General features: G+C 44.7%; 1 protein-coding gene across 7 annotated transcripts in view; it reads left to right on the forward strand.

Moving 5' to 3' along the window:
- The window catches only part of TANC1 (tetratricopeptide repeat, ankyrin repeat and coiled-coil containing 1), a 229,345-nt gene that overhangs the window by 165,668 nt on the left and 42,902 nt on the right, over window positions 1–20,775 (forward strand). For 4 of the 7 annotated variants that reach the window (XM_041721675.1, XM_041721670.1, XM_041721671.1 and 1 more), the window contains 6 exons: window positions 5,216–5,338; window positions 6,111–6,392; window positions 7,540–7,697; window positions 10,438–10,669; window positions 11,835–12,001; window positions 13,931–14,538. In XM_041721675.1, the coding sequence (XP_041577609.1) occupies window positions 5,216–5,338; window positions 6,111–6,392; window positions 7,540–7,697; window positions 10,438–10,669; window positions 11,835–12,001; window positions 13,931–14,538 (1,570 nt within the window). The remainder of the gene's footprint in view (window positions 1–5,215; window positions 5,339–6,110; window positions 6,393–7,539; window positions 7,698–10,437; window positions 10,670–11,834; window positions 12,002–13,930; window positions 14,539–20,775) is intronic. The other 3 variants (XM_041721672.1, XM_041721673.1, XM_041721674.1) reach the window with 2 other exon arrangements.

Below are 20,775 nucleotides of genomic sequence, written 5' to 3' on the forward strand. Positions count from 1 at the left end.
AAGCCAGCTTTGCAATTGTGGGTCGAGCACTTACGTTGTTTAGGCCTCAGTTTTCTCATCTGTAAACATGATAAGGCTGTCCTTAATGGTCTATTAAGTGATCCTTCCACTCTGGAATTCTGTAAAACTAATATTTAGACTATACGGCTCTTTTGTGTATGAAGGAAAAAAGTGCCAAAAACTTGTCTTCGTTTTTGATATTTTAAGCCTGAGTAAATTTATCACATTTTATTACATCTTGGTAAACAGGAATTCTTCTTTAGAATGAGTTTGTTACTATCGCTCAAGGAATTTCTGATCCAACTTACAAACTTATTTTTTTATAGTTGAGGCCCATCATACAGATGGGAGGTCCACTTTCTGTATCCTTCAGTTATAAGGGAGCTCACAGCTTAAAACACACGCAGTGGAGGTGAGGCCTCCAGGGAGTGCAAGCAGGTAAGGCAGATGCTCCTCAGCAGGATGGGGCAGTTGGAGCAAGGCCAGGACACACGAGGAGTGACTGTTGCTAGTTGACAGTGGGTGATGGTCAAGCAAGGAGAGCAGTGGGATGGAGGAAGGAAGGAAGGAACTCTGGTTCTGAGCTGTTTTTACGGCTCAGAGTTTTTAAACTCTGCTTTTATGGTCCCGAGTTTTTAAACTCTGCTCTTGGGTTGAATTTAGAAGATGACTTGTTTTCAGTGTTTCAGTCTTTCTTTGTTACCAACATGGCACTTAAAGTTTCTTCTCTCTTAACACAAAGACCCAGGTTCTCCTAGCTCCCTACATCAAAGGATTTTTCTATACTGCTCCTTGGGGATGTGGCAGGCCAGCCTGGTGGTTCTGGGCGTTTTTTTTTTTTTTCTTCTTCTTCTTTTTTTCAATGGAACTCTGAAGCAGCTGATACATAAGTGGCCCTAATGGAGAAATTCTGAGAGGCAGCTCTAATTCACTTTCAAAGGAAGTAAATGGCCTTGTTCCAGAAGAGGGATTTGGCGTGTCTATCAGAGAGCAGTTCTGAGGAACGTTATGCGTACTGAGTGATGGTTCTTCCAGAAGCTTTTAGTCCCTCCCACTGCTCTCCCATTACCGACGACCGCATAGAGTGTTGCACCAGAGGCGTTTTAGGCCGTGTCTACCTAGGTATGATGAATGGCTTGTTTGTATGATCCCAGAACTTGATAGTTTTATTGACTACAACAAAATAGCAAACTTGTGTTCAATTTAATCAAGCTATTTAAAAATTAGGACACACATTAATACATGAATAGTGTTGAAAGCTCCCCCCCCCCATTTGGGGTTATGTTTTCTGCCCGATGTCTCTTTTGTGTGGTCTCCTGCCACGTGGAGTGACAGTGGATATGAGCTGAGCTTTTCCAGGAGACTGCAGTGATTATGGAGCAAGGCTTTCTGATTTCAGCTGTGCTCATTCATTAGGGTCTATGTACACATTTGAGCTAGACCTCCTGTGGAATGGTGGGAGGGTTTTACCTCTGGCTTTGAGCAGTGGCTGCCTGGCCTAACGGGCTTGCTGGTTTCTTCTGTGTTGCAAATTTTATAAACTAAAAGCTTATTTTGGAAATAAGCAAGTTCCTTACCTCATGGTATCTGTTAACAAGCTTGGAGTCCAGGAGAGTCTTCATTACCCACCTTCTGTATCCCTGAAGCTGAACTCAGTTAAGAAGTCATGGCAAGATTTTTCCAATTATCATTGAAAAGAATAAAAGATTCAGGTTGTATAGACTGTGTGTAGCACCTTGTCTACTGATTAGAAGGCCAGCTGCCACAAACAGGGTAGTACCCAACCCTCAATGTTAGAAGGATTAAAATACATCAGAGATCATTTATTGCAGTCCCTTGGAAGTATTTGCATGTGAAGATCCACATAAACACAAATTGCCATTTGGGAAACATCAGACAATTAAATTTGGCCTAGGTAGGCAGAGTTGAGGCCTGGCAGGTGAAGGAAAGATGATGCCAGGCCCCTGTTCACAGCTGCCCCAGGGGATCTGGCCCCCCTCTCCCCTGGGTGGTGGTGGTTGAGAGTATGGAAACAAGTGCCTGAAGTTGCCAGCCTTTACTGTCAGTGAGCCTGTTACAAAGAACTGTGGCTGTTTCTTTACTGTTGTGTCTAGTACAGTAAATTTAGTAAAATTATTATGTCAAAGACTATAAAAATAAGTTGACTAGGTTTGGAGATTGTTTTAGCATACAGAGATTTTCTTTGTAAAGGTATTTGTTGGAGTGGAATTGGTTTCACATGCTGCAGTCAGGTTCTTTATACCACATCAAATGTGTGGCATGGACACCTCATTCTTTTGTTAGAAAACAGAATGAGAAGCCTTTAAAATGATATCTTAGATAATCTAGAAGTTGGGTCATTCGGTTCTACTCTTTTTGACTAACTTCTTTTTCCTTTTGAAATGCTTTCTAAGTAGATCACAGACACTGTATTCAGTTTTCCAAGAAACCAGCAAATGGAATGACCAGCCAGTTTTCTTGAAATTCTAACTGGTTAATGCCTAGACTTTATGGCATTTACCTTTGATATGTTGGTCCGTGGTGTTTCAACAGGTGTTTCCTTTTGCTCAGTTTAGAGTTTTCTTGTGCTTCTCCCTCCACCCGACCCCACTTCTCAAAAAACTCTTTTCCTATAGCATCTTAAAATACCCTTCTCATTCAGATGTTAGACACCATGTGTGTGTGTGCAAGAAGTATAGAATTTACCTATAGGGATACCAGCAGTAGGTTTATCGCAGCAAATAAAATTATTGCTTTACCTCTGATTTTTCTCGACCCTGAGTCGTGCTGAGGATTTTGGAAACATTTATTGTTGAATGCCAGAGTGAGTATAATTGTCATGCTGGTAACGTCTGAGACTCTGCTGTGCGCATGTGCAAGAAGGCAGCATGTGGTCCCAAGGAGCTTGCTCTGCCGGGTGAGGAGCCCCAGGGTGCCAAGCAGGCAGCTGAAGCTTCACAGTCCCAACCTGAGCCTCTCTCGGTGGCCTTGACAACAGCTTAGAAAGCAGAGGGAGTGGGCAGCTCCTGGCTTTCAGCCCCACTGAGCCAGGGTCCATTTCACCGCATCTGAATCTTGTTTGAAAGAATCAGAGCTTCAGAGTGGATGAAGTCGCTTTGTTGCGTGCTTCAGAGCCAGAGCTGTGGTGACTGGAAATCTGAAAACAGAGGTGTTTGAAGCCTCACCATCTCCTGCATCTGTGTCAAGCTGGGCTGCTTTTTTGCAATCCTCTCTTTGGAATGCCCTTTGTATAGTCTTGTGCTCTTAATCCTTGCAGTTGTCACAGAATTATAAACTGAATGTCATGTTCTACAAGGTCAGGTGAAGAACGGAAATAGGAAGCCCTTTGGAAGTTCCAGGTGTCTTTGAATTCCCTAGGGCTGAAGCAACAGGTCAGATATTTGTGGCTGTTCGAGCTCTGAACTGAACTTGGCTTACAGGTTACAGCTGTGGCTGCTACTTGTCCCTCAGTCTCCAACATGTGGGTGTGTTCATGGTAAGGTGTGTTGAGGAGAGGGGCATTTGCAGAGGCCAGGGAGAGTCCCAGATCCAAGGCAGGAACCTAGAAATGTATGTTCTAGGAGGTGGTATTGTAGGGACCCAGGGTAATGAGTTTGGTCCCAGTGGCCCTCCAGAAAGTATCACATACCTTAGTAGTGAATGACCCAGAGAGAAGCTAGAGGTTGCCATTGGATTCCCATAAATTAGGCTCACTTGGAATTCCTACATAGGGAGTTACCTGAGTCTTTCTAATGGGAAAGATTTGTGTAGAGTATTGACATAAGTATGCACACGATGTGTAAATAGGCTGTGGATAGTCACCAAAAAGATACAGGAGCATAAGTGTATGCTGTTGTGAAGTCAAGGTGTCAGATGACTCTCCTGGGACTGGGGAAGTGGGAAGGGCATGGGGTGGATTGCCCTTTGGGGAACCGGCAAGAAGGGACATGCCACCACAGAGCCAGCCCTGGAGCTGCCCAGGTGCTTATTGAATGAAGGATTAATGGGGTGGGGATGGGAGGTTGCCAACAGTGAGGAAGAAAAGAATGAAAGCCTCAGGAGGGGAAATAAGGAAGACCCAGATTGAGCAGATGATACTGGTCAGTGGCTGGCTGCTGTGCAGCCAGAAGGTTTTCAGCAGACGGATGGCCCAACTTGACTTCTTTCCCTTGAAACTTGGTCCCACTAATGATTTCATCAGTCCCTAGAAGCCTTAGCCCTTGGAATTCAGCTCTTCCCTCTCACTCATTTACCCTCAAATGATGCCTGTATTTTATTATCCTGGAAGAGAATTGTATGTCTAGGATCAACAGTACCTCATGTTGGGTCACTTAACCCACAAACAAATCAGGTTAATTTTATTTAAAATTCTTTCATTGTGACCTAGGATGTATATGTAAATAAGAGGAAGTTCTTTTTTTTCTTCTAGGGCAAAAATGTACTGTGTATGTATTAAGATTTGCTAAAAAAAAAAAAAAAAAAAAAAAAAGATTTGCTAAGAATTAGCAACATTATTTTGTATTGGTTGTTTTTATAATCCAACTGGTATATATACTCGAATAGACTTTTATTGCATCTTAACTGGTACCTACGTGCTTTGAGTCTTACTGATTTGAACAGAAGTAAATGTTACTTCCTTTCAGAATTAAAAAAATACATATAATATAGTAAATAATATATAAAAATGTAAAGTTTAGGAATACGTTTATTTCTGATGAAATCTGCATAGCTACTTTTACAGTCAGGAGCTGACTTTTAGTGTTTAAGCAGTGGTGATTGTCCTGCAGAATCTGTTCACTTAATTAACAAGGTTGGCATTCCAGCAACCACAGAAGGCTCTCTAGAGCTGCAGTGAAGACTCTAGTACCATGTTGTGTGTTTGCTGTAAGTTTTGCAGCTTTACAGAGTGACACTTGCTGGTCATGTTTCTTCATAAAAATTTTTGGTGAAGTCCATCTCTTCCAAGAATAATGGAGAATTCCGGCAGCCACACCACCACAACTTTAAGAATGAGGAACACTTGGTTTTTACAGTTTTTCGGTTGACCTCCCTGCCGGAAAAATAAGCTAGGGTGGGCAAGCAAAACCAAAATTCCCTTGAAGTAAATTTTGTTGAAAGCCTGAACGAAATTGCTTTAGTGATTCTAATTTATAGTAGTTTGGGTATGATATTAAAACCAACTTTGAAAAGACTAAACTTGAGTTTAATATTACAGCGACAAGCTCAACCAAATTGGAAGATCTGAGTTATTTAGACGGGCAGAGAAATGCCCCTCTTCGAACATCAATTAGATTGCCGTGGCACAATACAGCTGGAGGTAGGGCACAGGAAGTTAAAGGTACTTATCTTTGCATCTGCTGTGATAAAGGATATAATGAATGCATTCACTCAACATTGAGGATCTGGATAACCAGCGCTTAAGCCAGCTCATTTAAAAGCATGACACATATGTGTGTATGTATGTGTGCGTGCACGTGTGTGTGTGTATGTGAGCACACTAAAGGTTTATCTACTAATGGCTTCTTCCTTAAAACATGTGATCAACTCATTTCTGGAGTTGAAAAATAATTCTGCAGTGCTTTGAAGTGAAGGGTAATTTAATTTTATACCAACAAAGAATCAGCCTTGTTTTCAGTTCTTTGGGCTTTTGGCTACCTCCTTGTAAAGCACATTTGGGTGGTCTTCAGACCTCACACCTGACAGGGCCACACATCATCACACTGACATGAGAGCTGGGGTCCTCTCTCGAGGAACACACCTTTCCCTACAGTAATGGAAGAAGCCTATCTTAGAAACTCTTAGACAAACCAGTGAGCCCTGGTTTGGCCACTTGCATCTCTTTTCTCTAATCCTCTGCATGTCTGCCCTGAGTCCTGATGTGAAAGAACTAGCAAGTCCTTTTAATAGGACCCTTTATAAAACCAACAGGGGATTATAAGTGAGGTATTACAGAAGTAGTAATAGAGCCAGATTGGAAATACTTACAGATCCTCTTGAGGCATAAAACTAAAGGCAGATACTAAGTATAATATACAAGCAATGTTAAATTGAGTTTTTCAGTGTGTGAAATTATGACATTCTTCTAAAATAATTTTTTTCCCCCCTCTAAGCACGATTTGCTCCCTACAAGCCACAGGACATTTTGTTGAAACCCCTGCTGTTTGAAGTACCAAGCATAACAACAGACTCTGTGTTTGTGGGAAGGGATTGGCTCTTTCACCAGATAGAAGAAAACTTGAGGAACAGAGAACTGACCGAAAACAGAGGAGCCGTGGTTGTTGGAAACGTGGGCTTTGGGAAGACAGCAATCATTTCTAAGTTGGTGGCACTTAGCTGCCACGGAAGCCGCATGAGGCAGATTGCTTCCAGCAGCCCCAGTTCACCACCTAAAAGTATGTGCATGTTTAACTACTTGTCTGCTTTATGATATAATGTAAGGACATTATTTTGTTTTTGTTTTAAAAAATGTGTTTATTTCCTCATGTATTGACCATGTGGCTTCAGGCTCTGCTTATGGGAAATCATTATGAGGAAAGCCAGGTTTACACTTCCTATCTGTAAATTCAATCCCAGTGCATGGCCATGACCTATTCACTAGGGAGGTGAATTCTCGGGGACAGGGCTTGGGAGTGGGGAGGCACCAGGAGCGGCTTCCTAGGGACAGCAGTGCCCCCACTCCTCTGCGTGCTCCTGGAGTCTGACTCCTCCTGGGAAAGCTGATGGCAGTTCATTGCTATAAACAGCCCTGAGGTTGCCCCTTGGGGAGAGGGGTACCCAGCAGCACCTAGCCCTGAGGAAAGAGCTGGACTTGCCAAGTGGAAGTATGGACAGACAACCCATTCTCGGTTTTCCTCAAGGTTTTCCAGCTGCTGTTTCAGATCTGCCAGCACATGTGGGTGAACTGTTTAAACCCTCCCATCTTTCCTGGCACCCAGGGAGCCATCTGCTGGGGGCGAGGCCAGCCTTCTTCCCTGGTTCTCTCCCAGCTGTAAGGCCTGTCTCCCTCTGTGTATGGGCTTTGAGGCTGGATCCGGTGCCCAGTGGAGTTTGGGTCCTAAAACCAAGGGGGTTAGGCTCCTGGTGGAAGCAGCCAGGAGGAGTCTGTACACAGTTCTTTTGTACCCTGTTCTCCACAGACAAAGGCTGGATTTATCAAAGTATAAAAACCAACTTAAAATGGGATGTAGTAACTAAATATTTGACTAGTCATGTCTTATTTTGTTTATTAATAAACTCATTAAAAGAAAGTGTCTCTTACATGGTGAACAGGAACAAGTGAGCTATGAAAGATATTTTTTTAAGCAAAAAGAATTTTACAAAAGGAACTAGAAACAGCAGTTCTGCCAGGAGAGTATCTGGGTGGATGGGAGACAGGCCTAGGAGAGACACTTGTGTTCCCCTTTAGACTTTGACATTTGGGACCATGTTCGCTCATTACTTATTAAAATACTCTCTGGGTCTAATCAAGAAATATGTTCAGTGTCTCACTGTACCACTGTTCTGATATTGTAATAATGAAATTGGCCTCTTTCTCTGCAGCTTCAGATTCCTCCCAGGATCTTCCTTTCACCCCATTACTTTCACCGAGTTCTTCTGCAGGTGTTACCAACACGGCCAAACCACCCCCTGGATCTGGGTCTGATAGTCCTGAGAACCAGAGGCCAAGAGAGGATGCAGTGAAATACCTTGCTTCTAAGGTAATCTGCTCCTGTTCTAGGGGAGCCTTCCAGAGAGATTTGTTTGGCTTCTGAGAAAGGAATTTAAAGAGAGATCTTAAAACAGACACAATTGCTTAATGCAAAAACGTAGCTCTTGTTAAATAGAGTACTCCAAGTAAAAGGTATTAATGAAAATACATATCTACAGACACTGGCAGTGGGCTTTTTATTCATCTTAAACAATGGATTGAAAGAATTCCTCAAAGCAGCAGGTCGTATCTCGGGTGCCACAAATCCATCCTTCTAAGCATGTGCTGGCGTTCCCTTGGTGCCCAGAGCAGGAAACGGGGAGCCTTGAATGTGACCTGGGCCCCCAAGCCTGTGCTCCCTTGCCTGGGGACTTTGGTTCCCTGCGTCCTTCTGTCAGAGGTTTCTGTGATGGTATAAGAAAGACTCGGCTGACTTTCCCTTTGTGGATTCGTAGTCACCAGGGTCCTTCTGAAATTTTCCATCTGCTCAGCATCTGTCACACATTTATAAACCAACCCTCTGCATTAGAGCAATGGCATCACTCGCTCCTGCTGACCTGCTTGAGCTCCCTGGGCAGCAGCGGTGTGAGTTTGCAGAGCTGGGAAACCTGAGGTGGCTAGTGTGAGGAGCATCGAGTGACGGTACCCCCTGGGGCTGACTTTGGGGCAGGGGGCTGAAAAGAAGGCTTTTTTGTCCTAGATCCTTGCTGTTTGCTTCTGCTGAGAGCCGAGCCGCTCCTCACTGGCATTGGTAGCCCTGGCCACTGATTTGGGGCAGTCATCTGATTAAAAATGGGTGATGTTGGGGACACCTGGGTGGCTCAGTGGTTGAGCCATCTGCCTTTGGCTCAGGGCGTGATCTCAGGACCCTGGGATCAAGTCCCACATCAGGCTCCCTGCAGGGCACCTGCTTCTCCCTCTGCCTGTGGCTTTGCGTCTGTGTGTCTCTCATGAATAAATAAATAAAATCTAGGGATACTTGGGTGGCTCAGCGGTTTAGCACCTGCCTTCAGCTCAGGGCGTGATCCTGGAGTCTCGGGATTGAGTCCCACATCGGGCTCCCTGCATGGAGCCTACTTCTCCCTCTGCCTGTGTCTCTGCCTCTCTCTCTCTCTCTCTCTCTGTGTCCCTCATGAATAAATAGAAATTTTCTTTAAAAATCTTAAAAATAAATAAATAAATAAATAAATAATAAATAAAATAAAATCCATTTAAAAAAAAAAAAAGAAAAAACCACCACACACAAAATGAGTGATTTGAGATGAGGGATGGAGTATAGACTTCAAAGCCACCCTGCCACAGTGATTTTTCAAACCACTTTGTGACCCACAGTAAGTGACGCACGTGACCTGGAAGACCTGGCACATGCCATAATCACACAAACTGAAGCAAAGGCGTTTTAAGACTATACTTATTCTCACAGCCTGTAAAATTCAGTTTATGAAATGGAAACAAGCTGCCGTGGCTCAAGATTGATTTGATGGCCCACTGTCGGGTCGGCAGGCTTCTTTTGTCAGACCCCGTGCCGGGCCGACCGTGGTACCCGCTGTCTCGGTGGTGGTCTGTACAAGCCCGAGGCTCCTCCGTGTTCCCGCAGTCAGTCCAGGGGAAGGTGGGAGAGCAGTCACTGGCTGTCCTCAGAGTGTTGATGATACATCTAAGCTAGAACAGAAGTCACGTGACATTTCCGACTTGGCCACATCTACTTTTGCCACTTATTTTTAAGGGTCTGCAGACCTGGGATCTAATCCCAGAACGTCCCTTGACTGCCTCTGTCACCCTGGCAAGGCATTTAACCTGGGTGCCGCCGTCAGCTGTGAACCAGACCTCATGGGTTGTGTAGCGCTCAGGGAAACAGTAGGCACTCACACCCTTCTGAAGAACAGGAAGTACAAATACATTTTTACCTTTTTCAATCTTCTTGCCTCGTAGCCCTGTTCCTCCCTTTATTCACATGTGGAAGGGTATGAGTTTTCATGTATCTACAGCAGTTTTCTTCCAAGACAGTTCTGCATCTGGCACTTTCCTTGGGCTCTCTTAACGAGTGGCCTGCTGCCACTTCAATCCATCCCAACAGAGGCGGCAACTCATCCCTCAAGTGCTTGGGCAGGAACCCCTCTCCTCCTATGTGTCCCTTCACGTGATTGGCAGACATTTGGTAATTTCTGATTTTGGTCCTACAAACCGTGTAGCTGTTGAATTTCTCCACAGTGCCAGGTGTGGGGTGGGGGCTGAGGGTTTGAGCCAGGCTGCCCGGCCCTCCTGCCTGGGAAAGAAGGCAGCTGTGACTTTCAGCACGACTTTCCTAGCTGCCAGCTTAACCTGGTTTGGGGGAAGCAGATAAGTTTCCCAAGGAAATGCTGCTGTTTTTGAAAGCAGAAATGAAGTGAATATGGCACTTCTGGATATTGAGTACTTTGGGATTATTAGGAATTGCTGTAAGCCAGGGTAGGCTTTAGGTTTTATGAATGAGTTTTATTCATTTATTTTCAATACAGAGTAACTGGTGTTGGTCTCAGTGCTAATCACGATGGATTTGTGGCTGCAATTAAAAGTCTGCCCAAATCTTGGCAAACCGTGTGAATAAGAGAATAACTGAATCAATTAAGCAAAATAATGACTCCGTGTTGGTGAATAGAAGCAACATATTTCACTGCTGTGGCAGATGGGAACGTCACATCTGTTTGGGATTGTGGGGGGAGCTTGTGAAGGAGGGGAAGGCGATGCTGATGGCTCTGCTTCTTGCATAGGTCGTGGCCTACCACTACTGCCAAGCCGATAACACATACACGTGCCTGGTGCCCGAGTTTGTGCACAGCATTGCAGCTCTGCTCTGCCGGTCCCACCAGCTGGCTGCCTACAGGGACCTACTGATAAAGGAACCCCAGCTACAGAGCATGCTGAGCCTCAGGTCCTGTGTGCAGGACCCGGTGGCTGCCTTCAGGAGGGGCGTGCTGGAACCACTCACCAGCCTAAGAAATGGTACTTCTGAGCAGCCACCCACACCCTCTCTCTTGTTAGGAGCCTAGAGTCCCCAGGAAGGTCCTTCAAGGGACTTGGGTGGGAGTGAGGGCGGGTACCCAGGAGGGTGTGGGTGAATCTGTGTGCTCTTTCCCACAACCATCTCCCATGTGAGCTCCCACAACCAGCTCTTCCATGCTTCTTGAGTGATGTAGTTTTAAAGGAAACCTCTCTAATAAAGAATTAACTCTACAGTTGAATATTTCCAAAGGAGCTAATTTGTAACCGGAGGTTATTTAGATGACTTATGCCCTAGAAACTGTTGCTTGCATATTTTATATTTATTCCTACCTAGTCGGGGAGTACACTGGTTGAGGGGGGAACTTGCCATCATAGGTTTTTTCAGGGCCTCTGCTCAGTTGAGTTGAACCTAAAGGCTTTTCTAGAAGTGTCTATTTGATTTCTTTCTTTTTTTGCCCTTGAAATAACTGACCAGGTAGGGGATCTTAATGCTTTTACAGGTTGTATTTCTTACCCTTTCTCCTCCTGGTTCCTCACCTTTTGAGCTTAGTTTACCTACCTATATAGCACTTCCCTAGAGAAAAGGGGATTGAAACAGATAAGCCATCATTTTTCCTCATTTTCTTGGGCAGAAAATTGGTGTTAATAAGTGGAAAACCAATTGAGGCTTCCTATTTTAGACATCTATAAAAGAGAAGTTCTCTCCACTGGCTGGCTGTGTGCCTTGGGCCAGATGCTTCTCCTTTGAGGGTCAGTTTTTATTCCTGGCATCCATTGACAGAGTTCTATGGGGGAGGATCCAGAGTCTTTTCCAGAGTTAATCTCTGTATGTGCTAGTTATCTTAGCTGTAGCTCACCCCAGTGACAGGAGTTTATGAAGAGCTAACTGTATCTATATACCTGGGTGAAATCGTGTTAATGTGTATAATGCAATATGTTTCTGAAAACTGTTTTATAAGATTCGTTTTTCTCTTGGATGTGTGCTTTGGTTTTCATTATAAATTTAATAGAAAATATGCTTCTGTGAAAATCATTTCTTCTGCAATACATGTAAACCTTTTTAGTTTTCCTTAATGCTTTTTAAAGTGTACATTAAAATACACTGGGCAGTGCCATTTTATAGAAATGTATAATTTCTTAATTAAAAAATTATTTTATCCTTTAGAGCAGAAAATTCCTGAAGAAGAATACATTATTTTGATAGATGGCTTAAACGAAGCTGAGTTTCATAAGCCTGACTATGGAGATACGCTTTCCTCATTTATTACCAAAATTATTTCTAAATTTCCTGCCTGGCTGAAGTTGATTGTGACTGTAAGAGCAAATTTTCAGGTAAGAAAGAATTCTCCAATCTCTTTGCAAGACCCCGTATCCAAATTTTACAGTGTGATTAACAACATAAATGGTTATAAAGCATTTAGCTGCTGAATTGAAAACTATATTAGGACTTTGAAATATTTAGTCCACAAAGCCCCAAATGGGTGAAACCAAGCACCTTTTTACCTTCCGAGGCACATGAATCAAGGTGTCAGGAAAGTCTGCTTTGCACTGTCCCTGTACTTCCATAATGCAGGTGTCCAGCCCTGGATGTAATTCAGTTTGTCTACTAGAGTTTAAAGTTATTCTTACTGGGGTGCCTGGGTGCATCCAGGTTCAGCATCTGCCTGGCTCAGGTTGTGATCCTGGGTCCCGGGATCGAGTCCCACATCAGGCTTCCCTCAGCGAGTCTGCTTCTCCCTCTGCCTGTGTCTCCACCTCTCTCCGTGTGTCTCTCATGAATAAATAAATAAAATCTTTAAAAATTTTTTAAAAAAATTTATTCATACTGGTAGGTATTTGTATGGGGTTGCAGTGTGACTTTGTGTTTTTTTTTTTTTTTTAATGAAGAGACAAAGGAAAGATTTTTTTCCCCCCAAAGGAAAGATTTTTAAGGCCTTAAAGAAGATCCATTTTATTTTCCTCATAAAACTTAAACCACTTGCAGCCAGATGAAGAGTTTTTTTTTTAAATTCTCTTCCTCATCTTTCCCCTCGTTTGAACCCTAAATCCTATCTTAACAACCTTTGACTCCTTCCCTCTACCCCTATCCTTTTTTAGTAAAGACATTACTCTTAGATTTTGATTTTTGCCCTTTTATGATGATGTCTATTTAAAAATAGCATTTGAGTTCTTTCTTTTCTCATTAAAAGTGGCATTAGGCCTCAGCCAAGCTTGATGTTTGTTTTTATGGCCATTTGATTCCTACCCTTTGCAGTCATTTATCACACAGGAAGCAGAATTTGACAATCGACAGAGCAAAGGAACAGGAGTCCTATATTTTCTGTACTAGCTGTGTAAATTCTCACAGGTTTGTTAGCATCCGTGTAAAATGGGAGCAATTAACTCAGCCTCCCCCCCGTAATTATTACATTCAATGGGGACATGGAGTTAAATTCTTCAGAAATGATAGTGGGAAGCTTAAGGAAACAAACCCCCAAAACTCGTCTCCGCTATGAGGTATCAGGAGAGCGCTCATCTTTAGGGTGAGGGGAGCAGGGTAGGAACATGCACATGCTGATGATGTGCAGTTTCTAGCTGCTGGTTACACAGATATGTTTGACTTTGTGAAAATTAATGACCCCATGCAATGATGGTTTGTATGTTATACTTCTGTTTAAAAGTTTACTTTGGAAGAACAGCAGTTTAAAAAAAAATAGATGGTAGGCTATACTGAAGGTAGGCAGCTTTGTCAGGGCAGGCTGGGCCGGGGCAGTTTCGGGTTTCCTGGCTCAGTCCTGCAGTCCCAGTATCTGATGCACGATGAGGGATGCCTCTTATCTCAATGTCTGGCCGTGTTCTTAGATACACAGTGCTGGTTTGTGTCTTTCCTTGTTGTATAACCTCTGCACAATATAAGGATTATGGGTATCAGGTCACCTCAGGGTCTCCCTGCCGCTTTGCTGGTGTGGCCAGCTCGCCACTGTCTGCTCAGGGCTCCTTACATCTCCCTTGGCTCTGAGTCTTCGGATGAGGGCTTCGAGAAAGCCATTATTGATTCGATCTTGCATCAGGATTTCTTTCACATAAGCTTTTTATCTTCAACTTATCCTATTACATGTTTTAATACAAAACAATGAGTCCCTGTAATCCATGAAAATCCTCCTTGAAAGAAAACTAGTGAATCTGGTTTGAAATGCAGCAAACATAAAAAAAGAAATCTCTGTGGAGTGACACCATGGGTTTTGGGTTTTTTTTTTTTTTTTTTTTTCCTTCCTTCTGCAGGAAATTGTAAGCACGCTGCCTTTTGTCAAGCTTTCCTTAGATGACTTCCCAGACAACAAAGACATTCACAGTGACCTGCATGCCTACGTCCAGCACAGGGTTCACAGCAGCCAGGACATCCTCAGCAACATCTCCCTGAACGGCAAGGCCGACGCTGCCCTGATCGGGAAAGTGAGCAGCCACCTGGTGCTGCGGAGCCTCGGCTCCTACCTGTACCTCAAACTCACCCTGGACCTCTTCCAAAGGGGACACTTGGTCATCAAAAGTGCCAGCTACAAGGTGGTGCCTGTGTCTTTGTCCGAGCTCTATCTGCTGCAGTGCAACATGAAGTTCATGACCCAGTCTGCCTTCGAAAGAGCGCTGCCGATTCTAAACGTGGCCCTGGCTTCCCTCCACCCCATGACGGACGAGCAGATCTTCCAGGCTATTAATGCGGGCCACATCCAAGGGGAGCAGGGATGGGAGGACTTCCAGCAGAGGATGGAGGCTCTCTCCTGCTTCCTCATTAAGAGGCGAGACAAAACCCGCATGTTTTGCCACCCGTCCTTCAGGGAGTGGCTTGTGTGGAGAGCAGACGGTGAAAACACAGCCTTCCTGTGTGAGCCCAGGTAGGCGGCCCTTGCTGTCCGCTCTGCAGGGAGCCTAACGGGACTGCGGAAGGGACTTCAAACACAATTCACCTTTTTCTCCCCCTTTCCCTCCAACAGTTCACCTTTTTTAATGGAAAGGCAACACCCAGTGAATAATTCAGTAGGGCAGTGGAATATCCTGCATACTAAACAAAAGCTTCCTACCTTTCATTGCTAGAATTTGGGGATTTCTCAGTATATTTGATGAGAAAGAAGCTAGGCAACACCTGGTGACCTTTCTTTGCCATCCATTCTCTTCTCGACCTTGGGCCCTTTATGGGAATCATGGGAGAGTGTGGTGCTGGCTCCGGGGAATAGCAGGCTTCTCCAGAGGCTGCTCTCAGCTCAGTTTCTTCACCTGCAGTCTGACCTCCAGCACCGCTGCTCCCTTGCCACCTCTTGGGCACGCAGCATCTTGTCCCAGGGACCAGATATGTCCACGGGCCCAGAGAGGAGCACAGAGATCACATCTGGCTGCCTTATTTTGCATTTGTGGTTCAGCATGGTGTAACAGATTGGGATTCGGGCTCAGCAGGACTCAGGTTCAGATGTCAGACGACCCATTTACAAGATGATGCTAAGGCAGCTGCATCTAGGACCTAGTGCAAGGTTCCCCTGAGGATTCGCAGGTGCCCAGGATGCAGTTCTCTACACTGCCCAGGGGAGGGGAGCGGCTAAGCCTGCCCCCTGTGGAGCCTTGTGCTAGTCAGAGTGCGAGGTCAGGGAGGGTGAGGGTGTAGATGCTTTCATCTCCGTGTAAGGGTAGGTTCCTGTCCCACCACTCAGCCTGGCCCTGGCCTGCATCACTGCTGTATTGATAGCTTCTGCTGCCCGTGAGTTGGAATTGCCCCTGTAACAGGGCCAGCAAGCCACTGGACTGTCCCCTATGAGCTGAACCGAGCATTTGACCAAACATGAGATGGTAAATAAGCATTTGTGAGCCATACACCACCTTTCTCCCACGAGGACTGACTTAACATTGACCTAACAGGTCTGGCTGTTTCATGTTGTGGGTAGTGTTGTTTTCTTAGGTAACATTGGGTTAAAGTTTTGTTCTTTTGGGTCTGGTTTGTGGCAAAGAACTGTAACTTCTGGGTTATTTAGCCAGACTATAATAACTAGATGAAATGTGTGCCATTTTATATTTGACTTACTTAGCCAAGTGAGATCATTTTCTAGGAAGATAGGTTGTAGTTGAGTGTGTAGAAACATAGAAACAAATTGGAAGACTTCAGCAGGGCATATAGATTTGTTACTGGGGTTAGAGGCAGAGGTAGTTGGACTGGATTCACTGTAAAGCATCGCTGTGGTTTGGGTGGTAGGTGGCACTGATGTTATGCAGCCTAGAGCACAGCTGACCACCCATGCTTGGCAGATGTGTACTCGAAATGACAGGCTTCTGAGTGCTGATGCGTTCCAATACGCAGGCATGGGGACTTAGCCAGGGTAGGACCAGGACTGGACCAGGGCAGGAGAGATGTGTAGGGTGCAAAGTGTAAGCAGTTGCTCCTTCTTGGGATTGTACACATCAGCATTTACCCAAGACCCCTGTAGCTTTTAAACTTCATTTAGCAGATAGAGATGGTGGAAGGATGCTACTGGATGCATTTCAGCAAAAGTTTTTGCAGACCCACCACGTACAGAGTACTGTGGCAAATACAGAGATTCCTGGGACAAGGGCCTGGCTCTCAAGGGCTTCCCACACAGGAGGGGAGGTATAGCAGTGACCATGTGGGAGGAACACACTCCACACATGAATTTCAGGAGGGAGAAGCTTCCAGCTAGGGAAGACCATTTTTGGAAAATGTTTCACATACATGAGGACATTTGGGTTGGACCTTGAAAGATGGGTAGCATTTCTCTTCCCACCCCAGTTAGTTGTAATTTAGCCCCAATTATGGAGCAGCAGCAAAGAAGAACTCAACACCCAGACACCATGACATTTCACTTTTTATTTCTGCCTCTTTCCATTCATTTCAAACATTTGCCAAATGAACTTTTCTATATTAAAATCCCCAAACTGCTTTTTTGTTTTTTCCTTAACACATCATGGACCCTTAGCAAGCAGTTCGGTCGCTTAGCGAGCATCTTAGTAAAGGATCATTTTTCAGAGCTGTGCAAACCTTGTAATAGGCAAATGATAATGTGCTTTATGGTACCCTTACTGTGGGGCCTGGCAGTTGTTTCTGGATTAACTTATAAATGAAGAAACCTATTGCGAATATCTTGGTGCTTTGCAGGAAAGCAATAGAATTTTCCTCCCGGGTCTGATTATTCCTTGGGTTAGAATTACAGGAGCAGAATTTAAAAGATAAAGGAATAAGTTGATTAGTCTTCATTCACATCACCTAGACATTTTTTTTTTAAGATTTTATTTATTTATTCATGAGAGACACAGAGAGAGAGGCAGAGACATAGGCAGAGGGAGAAGCAGGCTCCATGCAGGGAGCCCAATGCGGGACTTGATTCCAGGACCCCAGGATCACGCCCTAGGCTGAAGGCAGATGCTTAACCTCTGAGCCACCAGGTGTCCCAACACATCACCTAAACTTAAGCATCATTCACATTTCATTACATCTTTTTTTTTTTGCTGATAATAAGTTGTAAGTACCATGATATTTTATCCCTGAGTAACAGACTATGGACCTCAAAAAGACCTATTCATACTTAACCACAGCACCATTGCCACACCTAAAATATTAATACTAATTCATCAGTATTATCACAGATTTAGCTGTGGTCAAATTTCTCTACTTCCTTCATATTTTTCTGGTATGTTTGAATCAGGATTCAGATAAGATCTATGAAATGTGTTTTATGGTGTCTTTTAATATATAGATTTCCTCCTCCTCCTCCTCTTTTTGCTTTGTCCTTGCATTTCTTTAAAAGAATGACAAAGGGGCACCTGGGGGATGCATTTGGTGAAGTGCCTCTCTCCCTCTCCCTCTGTCTCCAACCCCTCCTTGCTCTCTCTCTCTTAAAGAAAAAGCATGACAGAGTAATTCCCTCTCTCCCTCTGTCTCCAACCCCTCCTTGCACTCTCTCTCTTAAAGTAAAAGCATGACAGTAATTTGTCCTGGATGTTTTCCCATAATCTGAATTTTGCTGGTTGCATTCTCATGGTATTTAATGTGTTTATCACCTCTATTTCCTGAAACTGGTAGTTAAATCTAGAGACTTGATCAGATTTTATCTTAAAATATTTTTTGCAAGGATATTTAATAAGTGGTAGGTCTGCTTCCATCAGCATGCCCACAATGTCTTAATATCTCTCAGAGCCACTGATGATCATTTCTCAGATCCGTCAGTTTGTTAGGGTTGCACAAGGGGTTTTAAAATTTGAACAGCCATCTGTTCTCTTTTTTACATGTCACGGACTTGAGGAATGAACGGATAGGATTTCAGTAGGTGGAATGAGGCTATTGCAGACAGGAGGAGTTGTCCAAGGCATCATGTCAGAATGAGCAAGTTTTATTCTGGCAACAAGTCTAGTTTGGCCAGAGCTTTTGTCGAGGAATGGAGGAGTTAACAGAAGGATGTGCTAGGGAGAGTGGACTTTACTCAGTCATCTGTAGAGAACTGTAATTGAGCAGGTTTAGAATGCCAGTTGTCTACATGGCCCAGGAGTGTGGTGTGTGGAGCATAGGGATCTGTGTAACCTGGCTTACGGGTGCAGAGGGGTAGAGGCTGGCCCTGCTGACAGGAGACAGGTGGGCACAGTGTGGCCTTATGAGCAGAGTCAAGGAGAAGGAGATGCTATAGAGGATGTTGAGGTGTTAAGCCTCAGAAACCAAGAGTGACACTGGTCTTAGAGTAAGAAAACCAAGATGTGTGGAACAGGTTTTGTAGGGTGGGAGCTGGCTTTTGCTTAACACAACTTGAGCTTGTGGGGTCAGCAGAACCACAGTGGACAGGTTCCAAAGGTGGGGTGAGCAGGGGGATCTGAAGGCTGGGGAAGTTGAAGATGCAGCCTCATGGATGAGAGAAGTGGTGAGGGGGCCAGGTGAAGAAGAGTAGTTATCCGAAAGGAAGCTCCTGACGTCTGGGGCATGGAGCAGGATTCCGGGAAGGAGGTCCAGTTGTAGGAGCTGCTGAGAACTGAAGGGAGATGAAGACTAAGAGGAGGGAGCCCATGGCTTCCTAGTGAGGAAGGAGGTCCTCCATCCTTACACATTCCTTCCATCAGGCAGTGAGAGATAGAAGAGGAGAGAGCCAACCTCCTGGGATGGGGGGTAGAAGGGTGGAGAGGATCAGCAAGCACACAATGTCTTGATGCCTCTCAAAGCCACTGATGATCGTGGAGGGGAGAGGTTTTGTTTTTAACACAGGAGATGGAGATGGTGTTGAGATAATGTGGGGCAGCATAACTCGTGAAGAAGGAGATGTTGGAAATGCAAGGGGATGGGGGCAGGGAGCACAGGCAGCTTGCCGCCTCTGTATTCCCATTGAGGCCTTTCACGGGGCGCCATTCTCCCGAATCTTGTTTACGGCGCATCTCCTCTGGTTGCCGAGAGCTCCTCCAGGGAAGCGCCTCCCATTGTTCCCCAGGGGATCCTCAGTATCAAGCACTGTGCAGGTTACGAGATGGATGTTAATGAATGAATGAGAAATCATGGTGAGCTGATCAAGAGTATGCTCTTGCACTGGAGAGACTGTGGTTCAAATCGCCACCATGTTGTTTACCAGCTATTTGATCTTTTGGGCAAATCATTTAACTTGTCTAGGGCTCTATTTCCTCATGTAAACAAACTGGGAATTATACTTAGTGGTTCACAGGGTTGTGGGGATTAATGAAATAATTCAGTTAAGTTTTGCATCTCGTATATAGTGAAAGCTTGACATATAGCAGCTTTGTAAAATGTACAGACTTATGAGTGCAGGTAGACTTACAGGGGGCACGTGATCCTGAGACCAGGATGGCGGGAAGAAAAGGTAAATGGGATATAGAGGAATGCAGGTATTGAGTGATTACATGGTGAATTGTATCCTCAGAGAGGCAGGAAACCACATGCTTAGCTGAGATGAGTAGAAGCCTTTGTTCCAGCCACTGAAGGGGTGCATGGTCATCCCCCCATAAGAGGCAGCCGTGGTACTCAGCCACACGTCTATGTGGTGGACATGGTTGGCCTGGCCACCGAGCTCGGCAGACTGGGGGACTGAAGATCACTTAGCTTATGGCTGGGAGATGTGGGCCGGGGTGAACTCTGGGACCTGCCCCTGGTAGGGACTAGGGAGGGCATGGGGTCTTGGAGCGCTGGCAGGTGGCAGACAGCAGAAGGGACATGGGAGGATCTCATCTGAGAAGGGAAACCCAAGATTGAAGTCTGGGAGGTGGAGTGTGTGCAGAGTAGCACAGGATGTGTGCTCATGGAAGAGCCCCGGTCTCTTAGAAGACATCGTACAGAACACTGTCAGCAATCTCTTGGTCTCCACTTGCCTTGATTTCCTCACCTCTAACATGGTTTATAACCTATTTGAAAAATAGGCATGCAACTGGATAGCTAAACAGTATTAAGTGATGCATGCTTTTAATCATCTGATTAGCACCTACCAGAAAACATTTGAGACAATGCATTTTTTTCGTGATCTTTATCCTTTTCTCTACAACTACTTGTTTCCCCCCAACCCCAAACAGCATCTCAGAATTGTCAGGTTGAATAGAAATGAGAATAATTCACATTGTATAGAAGTTACTGCTGTTGGGGTAAGCAACTCTTAGCATCTTTCCCAGATTGGCTCACACAGAGGCATACAGCCCACAGGAGGTAGAATGAATCTTGTAGGTGTGGGGAGCCGTACTGGGTAGGACGGCTCCTTCATGAAAGGGTTAGCGAGGGATTAGTTGGTAGTGTCAGTTGAATGTCCACCGTGTGCTCAGACATAGCAAGCCCACTTGTACATCTTAGCTTTCTTCCCGTGACAAGGAACTGTATTCCATCCAAGCCTAGAATTCTAGGTGTTTCTCATTGTGAGCTGTTACTTTGCATGGCTTGATTTTTCTTTCCTTCTCATTTTCTGGTCTTCTCCTTTGGCCGGATCTACTCCCAGTGGTAATTATGCTGAGGGGGGCTTGAATTCCAGGTCCAGTGATGGTTCTACTCCATCTGTACATCCTTCCATCCAAGAAATACATATATGAATGGTTGCTAAGGGGCGGGCATTTGCTCAGAATTGTGACTATCGATGTGCCTTAGGCAAGATCCTTAATCTTGTGGA

Source organism: Vulpes lagopus, chromosome 11, assembly GCF_018345385.1.
Source record: "Vulpes lagopus strain Blue_001 chromosome 11, ASM1834538v1, whole genome shotgun sequence".
In the NCBI taxonomy this organism is placed as follows: domain Eukaryota; kingdom Metazoa; phylum Chordata; class Mammalia; order Carnivora; family Canidae; genus Vulpes; species Vulpes lagopus.